This window comes from Tachypleus tridentatus, chromosome 4, assembly GCF_004210375.1.
Source record: "Tachypleus tridentatus isolate NWPU-2018 chromosome 4, ASM421037v1, whole genome shotgun sequence".
In the NCBI taxonomy this organism is placed as follows: Eukaryota; Metazoa; Arthropoda; class Merostomata; order Xiphosura; family Limulidae; genus Tachypleus; species Tachypleus tridentatus.
Genome location: NC_134828.1, coordinates 19924527 through 19939121, shown reverse-complemented (window position 1 = coordinate 19939121; position 14595 = coordinate 19924527). Strand labels below are relative to the sequence as shown.

Below are 14595 nucleotides of genomic sequence, written 5' to 3'. Positions count from 1 at the left end.
GAGGCTTCTCGTTGTACCCCGATTTATCATCAACAGAACGTTTCAATTGATTATTTCGAAATTATTGTAAAATTGGATAGCGTTTGTCTCATCCTTACTTGACATTTTGAAATACGATCAAGGCTCTTTAGCACTAAAACATGGCCAAGACAGGTCATACCCCTTTGTCTTATGATCTCTGATGAACAAGAGGCAATCACTTCTTGTGAATTTATAGGAATGTTTTTACAAACCGATCACCTGACTTATAGGTATGACACCAAATCGAAATTAGGGATATTTATAACAATGGAGTTACAAACATAGAAGGTAGGATAAATATATATGTAACCAATAACACCAGACAATATGTATAAATATTCAAATATGCATTATGTGTTTGTAAGTTTCAATGTTAAATAATTATGTGTGGTAAATATGTAGATATAAATAATTATGTTACAACATATATTGTGAAAATTATTTTATGCAAATAAGGTAAAATAGTATTGGCTATAAAATTGAATAGAAAACGTATTCAGTGTAACTAAAACATGACTGACGTAACAGTGTTATAACAGTTGCATCATTCAAGTAATAATTTTCCTTTGAAGCAACTCTTTAAATGATTATTAATATGAATTAGCAACATAATTTGTTTGCATTTAATGGTAAAATCTACGTAATACAATTAATTTTATTAGTGGTAGCTCTAACGGTAAGCTGATACTTTATATGATGATATCCTCTAATTTATATGATCTACCTGTAGTGCCTTAATAGAACTAATCACTTCACCTCATTCTTTTCAAAATTATGTAAAATAGTATATAAACTAGATGTAATGTTAATCTTAGGCTTTTATCATTACTAGAGATATGATGATGTGTTGATATTTATTGATCTACATTTTTCTCTTGTGGATGGTTCATGAACTGTCAGCAATGATTACTTCATCATTACACGCTTTCCTATAGTTATGCACTCTCTGATTCCACTTTGTGGAACTATGACTAACAGCAACGTAAGCCAAGCTAAACGCCCCTCTGGTTCCATATTTTATAAGTACAGCATCATTGTTTCCACCTCATGGAGCTCTCTGCTCCTCACCTCCTATGAGGAAACCAGTCAGAGCTTGCGTTCAGGGTCTCATTCTAACAAATGATATAATAAAGTTTGTGTACTTTAATGGTATGAAAAATAAAAAACAATACAAAGTCCTACAATGTAAACTTCTATCTAAAACTGTGTTTAGTATTTAGATATTTCAGTTGTGAGATATATATAAATTATGTGTAATAATATTATTTTATTTGTTTCCAAATATGTTTTTTGGTTTCTATGAATGACCTGAGAGATAAATTTAAAAAAAATATTAACAGCAATATTTATGTTACCGAATATTTACTTATACTTTTTCATGCATTTTGATTACATAAAGAAAGGTTTTAACATTTTTCTTATTAATTTTATAATTTTTTATTAATTAATGGTTATTAATCTTAATAAATAAAGATTCATTAAAAGTATGATGTTGATTAAAAAAACACTTTTTCCAAGTACACTTTAAGAATTGATATTATGAATTTCAATATCGATCATATTACTCCTGTATAGAGAATTTAGTCGAATCTTCTATTAACGTTTAAAGTATCTTAAGCCTATTTTGTTCAAAGCTTTCCAAAAACTCTCAGGACTTTCAGAATACCATTGAAGACATGCTTTCATTACCACTGCTAATGTAATGAACACTGCACCTACCACACTCGACAAAGTTACATCTTCACCAGTTATCGTGATTTGAAAGATAAAAGAAAAAACAATTTCCAAGGAACCCACTAAAGCCACACAACTAGCCTTTTCAACGTAGAGGGCGTTAACATAAAAATACTGAGTGAAAAAACTAAGTATTCCAATTCCAAGTATAAACCAAATCACAGTTCCACATTCTGGAAATACAGTCTCGTTAACAATAAACTGATAAGTGTATAACAGTAGAGTCTGGATGACACAGTAATGGAAGATAACCACAGCATAGTTTAAAGATTTTATCCTACGCACTATGATGGTCGTCAACGAGGAGAAAAAACCATAACCAACAGCTAGTAACGATCCAACAATTCGAGATTGTGCATCCAATTTACTGTCCAATCCTCCAAAAATAAAAGATGGACAACTAATTAAGATGATCCCAACAATGGCTAACAGGATGGCTATTACGTCAATAAAATGTGTTGTTTCTCGCAGAATGAAAAAAGCTAAAATTACAGTGAATATAATTTCTGTCTTTATAAGGACTGTAACATCGCTTAGTGGCAAGAAGTTTAACGAATTATACAAGAACAATATACCTATCGTTCCAGTAATTCCTCGGATGCATATTATTAAATACTGGAACAGAATCTTTGGGAAGAAAGAGTGACGGCTATGTACAATAATTGGTACACAGAAAGCAGCCATGTATATTCCACGGTAAATCAAAATAACCTGTCTGGAGACACCTGGAGTAAGTTTAACCAGCATTAATTGAATACATTGAGCAATACACTGAAATACAGTTAGAATAATTCCAATACCAGGAAATTTGATTTTCTGAAAGGGAGATCCAAATGTTTTTGATACTTCAAAGGAAGTGTTTCCTCTTTCCGTATTCCTGTTTCTCATATTCTTCCTGATTTGTACTTAACTTTGTTCGGACAATCTAGAATATGATAGAAAAATAAAATACATCTGTAAGCTTTTAAAATGTGTTCAGAGAAACATATAGTAGAAAAAATTCAAAATTCAATAAAGAGCTGAACACTTATTTATAACAATAATAAATCAAATTATTATTTAGTTATTGTTGACAACTCACTAACCATTACAGTTTACACATAAAATATTACAGTTTTATTTCAATCTTAAAACCATGAATACTCTTTGTTTGGTTCAGAAATACAACTTACGTCTTTATAAAATAAGAATACTCGTCCAGAAGAAAGTCATGTTGCCGTCCCTGGTTATCAATTATTATGTTATCACAAATAATTTTGTAGATCAGAGACGTACAATTTTTTCCCATGTATTAGATATAAAGAGTTCTAACTGTATTTATTTTCATTATTCCTCAAGTGACCCTTGTTTTTAAATACTTTTCTTTTCTTTTATATTAGTGCATAATACGGTGGAAATTGTGTTGTCTTTTAGTGTATAATACTGTAGATGTTTTTTTTTTTTGCGTATGGTACTGTGGATATTTGTTTATGTTATAGCATATGGTACTGCGAATATTTTGTGATATTTTTGTGTGTAGTACTGTGGATATGTTATCACACTTAATGTATGTTACAGAGGATATTTTGTTACATTTTAGAGTATGGTACTGTGAATATTTTGTTTTATTTTAATGTATGATACAGTGTGTATATTTTGTCGTATTTTAATATATGGTACTCTATATATTTTAGAATATTATACAGTGGATATTTTGTTATATTTTAACGTATTGTACTGTGGATATATTCTTATATTTTAGTGTGTGGTACTGTGGATATATTCTTATATTTTAGTGTATGGTATTGTGGATATTTTCTTATATTTTGTTGTGTGGTACTGTGGATAAGTTATTTATCGATCTGTGTCTTTGTTTCTTCACAACATGATTATCTCCATTTGGAAGAGAATTACATCTAAAAAACCTCCGTTTAACAGTGGATATAAATTTTCTAATCTATGATAACTTGGTTCTTAAATAAATTAACTGATATTTATGGTCATTGGTTCTTTGAGGCCATAAACCGGAAATTGTGATAACAATATCCACACAGACAGTTTTACTTGTATAGCGTATATATGTCTAAAACTGAGATGTAGTTAGATTTTCTGACCTTTGGCTCCACGATTTTGTGTGTTACATTACACTCGATATTTTTAATCGTTTATCATTCTGTTTGCATTTTGATAACTTCTTTATGTGTTAATTTATGTTTATATCTAAAGAATTCTGTCACACAAACTTTTATCTATACCACACTAATCTCATAGTAAATAAACATATTTCAGTACCAAACCAAGTATAAACTGGATTAGAATAAATCCTTCAGATTACTATGTCTGATGTGAAACAAATTCCTTGGAGACAAAATAAAAGTTACTTACCGAAAGCAGTAAAAGAATCTTTCCAATAAAACGTAGCTCTTGTCTTTACATCAAAACTTGAACCTTTCAAATAAAAACGTGAAATGATGTGATTTCGTTTGGTTATATAACAATACCTAGACTGTCTTCTTAATAAAAAATGTCAAATGGCATGTGTTTGAGAGTAAACCATATAATTACAAGCTGGGTTAAGACTGTAAAACATCTGTACAGCATATTCTCATAGTAGTGGCATCTGTTGATCAAAACTAGAATGAAGTGAAAAAAGGTGCAAAACTGTTTATATAGAGAAACAAAATTAACTAACTGTTACACTTCAAGCACATAAGTTTAAAAGTTAAAGCTACGAATATTTCATGAAAGACTTTTAATAATTTGAAATTGGATATTAAAATATTTTTGCTGTACTCTTGCGTGGAAATGAGTTGGTGACTCAGCTATTTGGAGTGCACCAACTGTCCATTGGTTACTACAAACAAAGGTCATGTTTCTCTTCATCACTTGGTCATTGTCGTGTGGCTTTGAAACTTATGGAAACCCAGGGAAAAGAAAATATGATCCGAAAGCAGTTCACAAAATATTATATACACATATACATCTCGGAAAAACAACCAAATTCGTATGTGTTACATCTACGTAACTAATACTGGACCAATCATCAATTCTGCAATGCAATGTCTCATTCAGGTAATAAAAAAATAGGATGGATCCAAGAAACCTGCACAACCAATATCTCTATAATCATCTACAAAGTGTACTTAGAATTGGCAGTAGATGTTGATGACTGGCTTCCTTCCCTCTGGTCTTGCATTACTAAATTATGTATGTATAGCGTGTAGCTTTGTGCAAAATTTAAATACAAACTACACGATGACATTAAAAACACCCACCTGAAAACTGCATTCTGATGAAAATTTGCAAATTTCAAGGTTTTTTTTGTCACGTGATGTGACGTGTCAAGTAATGTACACATGCACGTGAAAGTGCAAGTTTGAATTTTTTACACTTATGTGGAACATGTTTAAAGACTGCAGGCAAATACAGGTACATTTAGGTCTTCAAGTCAAGGTTGTGAAGATAAAATATTATTTTTCTAATGGTTAATATTTTATATAATAATATAAACCTGATACAGGTACTTATAATTAACTTGTTTTCATTTTATAAGTAACAGCTGCTTGCCTGATGCTTTCTTTGCAACTTTAACATAAGTAGTTAACACCACAGTACAGACTCATAGTTTTAAGGAAATGAGGGATTTATAAAAACTTTACCTCGGTTTGTAAGACCGAGGATTGAGTACCACCAAGTTGAGGAAAAATGGATAAAAACAAATCTGTAATTAGTAGTTGATTAACAATAAGAATATTAAAGTTATTATTAAATAATTAGAATTTATTTATCGTAAAGGCTACTGACAATAATAATACATAAGTTTGAATGAAATAAATAACAAATTGAGGGAGAAAAAATATCACAATATTGTAGTGACCTCTATTGAGTATATATTATCTACAATAAGTCATAAAAAGCTGTACATGGGTTAAAGTTTCAAGAGAATTGTGATATGAACATATGTATTTATCTGAAGCTTAGTTATACAGCAACTGTCTGTTGTAGAAACACAAGTGTGAGGAAAACGTTTTAATAGACTTTCGTCTTCTGTTTTGAGATCATTCTTGAAGACGAGAAACACACTTGAAATAAAAATGTATCTCAAGACGGCTGGTATGGGTATTAAACCTTTTATTAAAATAAAGTAGAGGACAACGTTTCGCCCTTCCTCGGTCATCTTTTCTTACCCTGAAGATGACCAAGGAAGGTCTAAACGTTGTTTTTTCCTCATCAATAAAACTGTTAATACCAATACCAGCCGTTCTCAAATAACATATTTATTTCACACAGAAACAAAACATAATACTATATTTTTTCCAATATTTAATAATTTTCATCCGACGAAGTATCGGAAAGATAGGTATATTGTTCTTGTATAATTTCTTAAACTTCTTGCCACTAAGCGATGTTACAGTCCTTACAAAGACAGAAATTATATTCACTGTATTTCTAGCTTTATTGACACTGCGAGAAAAAATACATTTTATTGATGTCATAGCCAACATGTCAGCCATTGTTGGGGTCTTCACAAATGTACCAACCGGGATGATCAGTAATATGTAAAGACAATATTTTACCTTTTCAAAGTTTCATTAACCAATTCTAACTATATAAACAACCATTATTTGTAGCTGGAAATATATTCCGGGAAAAAAAAACAAAAGAAAGACACTTTTTAAAGTTATTTGTGCTTCTTTTGTGTTCCATCCAGATGTATGTCCATTGAAATTTTACATCCAAAACAAAATATTGACCGTCACATTATAATGCCCCCACGTCTAAAATGGCGACCATGTTTGATGTGACGGGGATTCGAAACCGCGACTTTTAGCTTACAAGTCGAGTGCCTTATCCATCTGGTTATGCCGGGCCTGAAAAAAGGCCTACCAAGCACAAGATTATTTAAACAAAAATAACCTGTTCACTTTGAAAGACAGTAATTTTAACGGACTTTGAATGCATTTATAATATAAAATACGACCATTTAACAATGGACAACAAATGTTATTAAAATAGAAATCTTTTTAGCTTGAACTGAATAGTACAAGGAAAGTAATTAGGAATGTCAAAGAAAACATAAATTTATAAAAAACACAAATAAAGTACTTATTTGATAGAAGGAAATAAAACCCCTTTGAAAAACGAAATATGAAAAACATTAATTTTATATTCATGATGAATAAAACTATTTAGTCAAACATTATAACAATAAGTAAAACAATAAAACCCAGAACTGAATTCTTGTAATTTAGATTCCAGAATCCAAACCGTGAAATAACACTTATTTTAACATATATATGTGAGAAAAACTGTAAACCAATGCCTTTTACATTCACTTATAAAAAGAAAGGATATGAACGAAACTTAAACAGACATACTAGAAAATCAAAAAATTTTATACCTTTTAACCTGGGGCACATGATGAGGCATAACTTTAGTTCAGACTAACTGTCTGAGCAAAGAAGTGATTTATGAAAAAAACACCATATCATATATTTGTATAACTATTATACAAAATAGTTTTATATGTGTGTTTTGACAAAAAAATACTTTAAACAAGTTATACAGACAAAAATAACAATTCATAAATGTTATTGTATTCACACACTACCTTCTCTGCTCTACTCGGGCATTTGTTTACAATTGCTTCATAAATAACACCTTCTGGTATGGAACAAGGACATTTGTTCTAGTGCTATATATTTAGTTCTTTGATGTAATTATTTTTCTCTGTTAGTTAAAGTTTACATCTCTCTGTTGAGTGTGATAATAAATTGTAGTCTTATGATGTGGCCGTGGATGTATAGGGTTAAATTTTATGATTATATAGTGAGTGAAAAGTTCTGTCTCAGAACTGTGTTAGCTACAGCAGATTGCATTAATAGCCTTTATGATTTTTCTTTCATGTGCTCGACAGGTGTGTAAAGGGGTGTTGTTGATAAGGGTTGTATTGAAATAGATCCTTCATCCGCTCGAGTCAAGCCGCGGACTGGTGGTTGGGGGTTAGTGGTGTTGAAAATAGAAAAACGAGAGGGGGATCATGTTCACCCTAGTGTTATTTAAAACGTGGGTGAATAATAATAATAAAAACAAGTGAAGGAAACCTGAAAATGTATCACTAGATGAATATCCATGATGGTAGGAAAATGTGATGTGTATATTATTTACCTTGACCACTGTATCTCAAGTGGTCATTTCTAAGTTAAGGAACATAGAAAGAGAAATAGAAGGTTCGTTCTCCACATTGACCAAAGATGGCCTCGTGGTTATGGCGCTCGACTCGCAATCTGAAGTTGTGAGTTCGAATCCTTGTCACACCAAATATGCAGGCCCTTTCAGCCGTTGGAGCGTTATAATATTACGATCAATCCTCCTGTTCATTGGTAAAAAAGTAGCCCAAGTGTTGGCGGTAGATGTTGATGAGTGGCTGCCTTCCGTCTTGTTTTGCACTGCTAAATTAGCGACTGTTAAAGTAGATAGCCCCCGTGTGGATTTTCGTAATATACAAAACAAGCAAACAAACCTTCACGCAGTCGGCAAGATAGGTTTGACTGGTTTCAAAATGTCTGGCTTCCCAGATCTTGAATATCTACGAAGTTAAAATTATTTCCGTTAAATAGAAGTTGAGAGAAACATGCACTGTAATATTCCACAGTAAGTTACAGCTCCCTGATTTTGATATAAGTGTGTCTTTTGAAATATACGCTGATACACGTGTTCGATTCACAAACATCTGTCTTAGGAAAGTCAAACTTTTGGAAATTTGTCTTCAAATGTTAGTGACATGTTTTTTGTCTGTTTTGTGAAACATCCGTGTTGTTCAAAATAAATAACTGATAATTTTTAGTTACTAAAATAAAAATAACCGGGTACAAAAGTTAAAAAGTTGACATAGTCTTCAGAATCTGTCAACAAAAAAAGATTTTTAAATTGTTTGTTCAAACCACATTCAGTCAAGATTGTTACGAGTCGGTAACCAAGGTGTCACGTTCTATAGTTGGCTCAGTGAAAATAAAATATGCTTCTTATTGACCGCCTGGTTTCAGTCTGTTTATCAGAATATTATAACAAGATATAACAAGAGAAGTTTTTCTCTCTTGTTATTGTTATTTTTCAAAACCAGTTTACGTTGTTCACTACTTAACATAAAGATGATCGTGTTTTTAATGTTTCTGTTCTGTTTGTTATGTATTCCACTTTACATAAAATTGATGGTATTTCTTATGTTTGTATTCTATTAGTAGTGTACTCTACTTAGCATAGAATTGATAGTGTTTTTAATGTTTGCTGTGTACTCAACTTAACACAGAACTGATTGTGTTTTTAATGTTTGCTGTGCAATCCACTTATTTTGTAATGAATACTGTTTTTAATGTTTGTATTTTTGTTGTGTACTCCACAAAACACAGTTGATTGTGTTTTAATGTTTGTATTGTATTTGTTGTGTACTCCAATTAAGATAGAGTTGATAATGTTTTTAATGTTTGTATACTGTTTCTTAGGTTTTCAATTATCATAGAGTTTACAGTGTTTTTATTGTTTGTATTCTCTTTGTTGTTTACTCCATTTATCATATAGTTGATGGTGTTTTTAAAAGATAGAACAAGTCGTACTATATTTGGATAGTCGATACAGTGAATAATATACTCTTCGAAATAAGAAACGCAAAAGGAATATTTTTGTTATTTTAAAGAGAAATATATGTAATAACGTTACAAGCTCAGAGTATGTGATGTTACACGTGTTAAGGCACTGATTGTCACACCAAAATGACAATAAAAGTTGTGCACTTTGTAAACGGAGGAAAACATCGGATTTTTCACCCAAACGCATTGGTGTCCAATAAATGTGTTTGAGAGATCTACATGTCCTGCAAGTGCAACATGTGCAAAATTCCTATAAAAGTGACGGGTTCTCGGTTTCCATAGCTCAGTGTTAAGCCACCGATACGCAATACAATTACGCCAAGACTAACGGAAGCACAACGCAACAACGCCATTGGTCGCTTAGAAGCAGGCGAATTTCGATCTGATGTTGCCAGAGCTGTGAATGTCCACCCAAGCACCATCACAAGGATATGGAATCGTCACCAACAATATGTATCAAATCGTGACCGTCCACGATCTGTGAAACCTCGTGTTACCTCGCCCGCACAAGATCGCAACATCCGGTTACGTCACCTTCGGGATAGGACCACCACTGTTGCAGTCTACTGCCTCAACCATACAAGGGCTGCGTAGGATTTCCGATCAGACCGTACGCAACCGTCAACGAGATCCTTAGGCCTCATGTACAACCCATCATGGTGAACTTCAACGACGTTTTCAACATGACAACGCCCGTCCTCACACAGCCCGACTAACTACTGTCTTCTTGAGACTCCACAACATCAACGTTCTTTCCTGGCTCTCCAGATCACCAGATTTAAACCCCATCGAACATCTTTGGGACGAGTTGTACCGACGTCTGCGACGGCGACAACCTCAACCGCAGACTCTACCTCAGCTTGCAGTAGCTTTGCAGGCTGAGTGGACAACCATTCCACAGGATGTGATTCGTCATCTCATCGCTTCCATGGGCAGAAGATGCCAAGCAGTTATTGATGCTCACGGGGAGCACACTCGTTATTGACGTTGAGTGACGTTAAACTTCAACTAGTGAGCGTGGACTTCGCCTTTGCAGACTTTGGATGTCCAGCAGTGAATGTGCAAAGTTTCACACATGTCATACAGAACTACCCGGAATAAACTTGTTAACAATTTGTCTCAAATATTGCCTTTTGCGTTTCTGTTTTTGAATAGTATAGTTAATAGCTGCAATAATGGGGTTTTGATTGATAGATGGATTAGTGATGGTGTCTTTTATTAACGGATACAATAACTCATATTGTCTCTTTCAAGAGTTAATGTACTCCAGTGGCACAGCATTATATCTACGAACACCAACCATTAAAAATCCGAGTTTCGATAGTTGTGTTAAGCGGAGCACAAATAGATCATTGTGTAGCTTAGTACTCAAACCAAACAATTAATCATTAAAAATTAAAATAAATACGAGCTGGATAAAAGGCTGAAACAAGGTGTTATTTAGGTCAGTGTAATTTATTCATTATTTGAAGGGTTCCGATCTTGATGTAAAAACAAGACCCATGTTTGGCCATTTTACAAATTTAATGATGTATTTATTCTAATCCAGTATTTACTTTGTTTAGTATTGAAATGTGTTTATTTACCATCAGATTGTTTCGTGAAGATAAAAGTGTTTGTGACAGAATGTTTCAGGGACAAACATAAACTAACACATAAAGAAGTTATCAAACTTGCAAACAGAATGACAAACGATGAAAACAATATCGAGTGTAATGTAACATGGACCATTTGGCTAAGGTGCTCTACCCGTAGTCTGAAGGTCACGGTTTGAATCCCCATTTATCCAAACATATATGTTTTGTCAGACATGAGGACAACACAATGTGACGGGTAATCCCACTGTTCGTTGACACTAAAGTAAAAAAAAAAATCATCGGAACAAATGTCAGTAAATTACACGTCGTAGTTGATAACGAGAAACCCACTTGAAGTACCATCCGTTTTATGATAAATTACATATTCACAAACATGAGTCATCTAAGTTTTAGATCCACATGTGTTTTACAGCATGTTGTTATGTATGTTTATAATTATCGTATTTTCAACAAATGTACAGTTATATGTAGATATACTGAAAAAGGAACTCACGTTAATATAATTCTATACAGTTGTTGGAACTGTTCTCTTGTTCTAGACAAAATAATATATATAGAGAAATACTGAGAATTTACTTTATTTATTAGATTAATATAATAAAACTGTTTCTCTGAATGATGTTACAAAAACAATTTATGGATTATCGGTCTCAAACATCAGATAATAGTAAATTCTGGGTGATTAATTTAAGTCTAACCATTAGAAAATCTAGATCCTCTGGAAAATGAAAGTTTTTCAGATATAATTCCCTTCCAGTTGGAGTTATTCAGGTTGTGAAAGAAACAAAAAGACACAGGTCGGTAAATAAAATATCCACAGAACCATAAACTACAATATAACAAAATATTCAAAAGTGCCATACACTAAAACATAACAAAATATTCGCAGTACCATACACTAAATTATAAGAAAATATCCACATTACCATATACTAAAATATAATAAAATAACTACAGTACTATTTACTGAAAAATATTAAAATATTCACACTATCATATACTAAAATATAATAAGCTCTCCATGTTATCACATACTAAATGTAACAAAATATCCACATTACATACTAAACTATAATAAAATATCCATTGTAGCATACACTAAAATATAACCGCAGTACCGTTTACTAAAATATAATACAAAAACACAATTCCATACACTAAAATATAATAAAATATCCACAGTACTATACACTAAAATACAACAAAATTTCCACAGTACCATATACTAAAATGTAACCAAATATCCACAGTACCATGTAATATAATTTCATAAAATAACCACATTTCAATACTCTAAAATCTAACAAATGATACACAGTACCATACAGTGATTTATAATGATATATCCAAAGTCCGTATTCCAAAATACAACAAAATATCCACCGTATTATACCGTATATAAAATAAGGCAAGAGTATTTAAAAACAAGGATCACTTGAAACAGAATAATGAACTTCAATACAGTTAGAACTCTTTTTATCTGATACATGGGACACATAGTGTACGTCTCCGATCTACAAAACCATTTGTGACAACAGGATAATTGATAACCAGGGATGGCAACATGATTTTCTAATGAACGAGGATTCTCCTTCTGACTGTACAGGGATAAAGATGTACGTTGTATTTGTGAACCAAACAAACAGTATTCATGGTTGTAAGATTGAAATAATATTGTAATGTTTACTGTGTAATCTGTAATGGTCAGTGAGTGAACAACAACTAAATAATAACTTAATTTATTATTGTTTTAAAAGTAAGAAATAAATGTTCAGCTATTGATTTAGTTTTGACTTTTTCTACTATATGTTTCAAACACATGTTAAAAGTTATAGCTATATTTTATTTTTATATCATATTCTGGATGTTCGAGCAGAGTTAACTATAAATCACGAAGAATATGAAAAACAGGAATACGGAAAGAGGAAATTCTTCCTTTCAAGTGTCAAAGACACTGGAAAAGCGCAATCATTATTGTTTATCCCAATATTTCCGCTGACATACGAGACCTGACAAACTACAGACCAATAAGCCTCCACAATTCCACAGGTAAACTAATGTAAAGAATTATAGGTTACAGATTACTGTACCATCTGGAACTCAACTATATGATAAAGGAAATTCAAAACAAAAACAGACACAAAAGACAGACGAGCGATCGCCTTGTGGATTGACTGAAACCATATTTCAAGGATTCAACATGACAGTCGTTACATTTCTTCACGTTAATAAATATTTTGATAGTGCCATAGCATAATGTTATTTTAATTACACTATCTCAAGATCCCTGACACAATAATCAGATGTATTTCGAGCTTTTTCTCAAATAGACGAGCCAGAGTTCGCATACATCAAATGCTTACACGTCCGTTTACTCTTACGGCTGGTGTCCCCCAGGGGTCAGCCCTAAGCCCGCTGTTATAAATTATCAACGTCTATGGTATCCCGTTCCTAGAACTCCAGTATACTCACGCATCGCAATATTTAGACGATGTAGCAGTTTGGAGTACATCGATTGACCTCTCTATTCGTGGCTAGTAAAGTTCAAATTTCGTCGAACCACATAATGACGTGGTGTAACAGGTGGCGTGTATCCATAACAAAACACAAGAAATTATATTTCACAGGAGTTTTAAAAGGAAACAGAAGAATGTTACACAGACAAAAGTGAATTTATTAAACACTAAGATCAAATTTACTAAATCGATTATATTCCTCGGAGACACTTTCAAAATAGCACGAAACTGGACACACCATTTTAACATGGCACTGAACTGGACACACCACTTTAACATGGCACTAAACTGGGGACACCATTTTAACATGGCACTGAACTGGACACACCATTTTAACATGGCACTGAACTGGACACACCATTTTGACATGGCACTGATCTGGACACACCATTTTAACATGGCACTGAACTCGACACAGCATTTTAACAGAATTTCTAATTCAGCGAAACAACACGTAACCTTAGACAGATCAGAAACACCTTATAAAGGATGCTCCAAAGACATCATCATAACCATTTACAAAGCGTTTATCAGGCCTCTCATGTAATATGGGTGCATGGTCACTTGCACCACGTCCAGTGGCCTCAGGAAACGATTAAAGAATATACAATACCAGATAATAAACGTGGCATATCGCCTACCCCTTAAAATTCTACTCCATGTTAGTGAGAAAATATTCAGCTAAAAAATTAAAGCTCAATGCTAAAACACACTAACTCGACAATTCCCAGCAATGGCTGAAACACTACACACATCCACCAGTCTCCTTGTTACTTATGTTATACCTAGAGCCATAATCGTACATGTTTGTATATTGTTTTTACATCTTTTACAAAGAAAGGAACCGTAACTTCTGTCGTATAGCTCAGGCACTCCAGGGAATAATTAGAGACAGACAAGTAAAAGTTGGGTTCTTCTGTATCCCCTACATCAAAATCTTATCATAGGATCTTCGGATCCACCTCCGGCCCTGAAAGATCCTGATTTCCACATCGGCCGTTGAAGAGCTCTGAGACCCACATCAGCCGTTGAAGGGCCCTGAGTCCCACATCAGCCGTTGAAGAGCCATGAGGCCCACATCAGCCGTTGATTTCTGTAATA

The 14595-nt window shown here is 32.9% G+C and overlaps 2 protein-coding genes across 4 annotated transcripts in view; both read right to left on the bottom strand.

Moving 5' to 3' along the window:
• LOC143248624 (uncharacterized) overlaps window positions 1-14595 on the bottom strand; it is a 231661-nt gene that overhangs the window by 139789 nt on the left and 77277 nt on the right. The window lies entirely within an intron of this gene.
• On the bottom strand, window positions 1527-4627 carry LOC143248257 (solute carrier family 35 member G1-like). 2 transcript variants are annotated; one of them, XM_076496670.1, is made up of 2 exons: window positions 4120-4627; window positions 1527-2680 (listed from the first exon to the last, which is right to left on the bottom strand). In XM_076496670.1, the coding sequence occupies exon 2, from the start codon at window positions 2641-2643 to the stop codon at window positions 1618-1620; it is 1026 nt and encodes a 341-aa protein (XP_076352785.1). In that variant the 5' UTR covers window positions 2644-2680; window positions 4120-4627; the 3' UTR covers window positions 1527-1617. The 2 variants fall into 2 exon arrangements, with proteins under 2 accessions (XP_076352785.1, XP_076352786.1); XM_076496671.1 differs by lacking the exon at window positions 4120-4627 and adding an exon at window positions 2928-2978.

Coding starts and splice junctions, on each gene's coding strand:
- LOC143248257 (XM_076496670.1), bottom strand. CDS start 2,643: ATGAGAAACAGGAATACGGAAAGAGGAAACACTTCCTTTGAAGTATCA.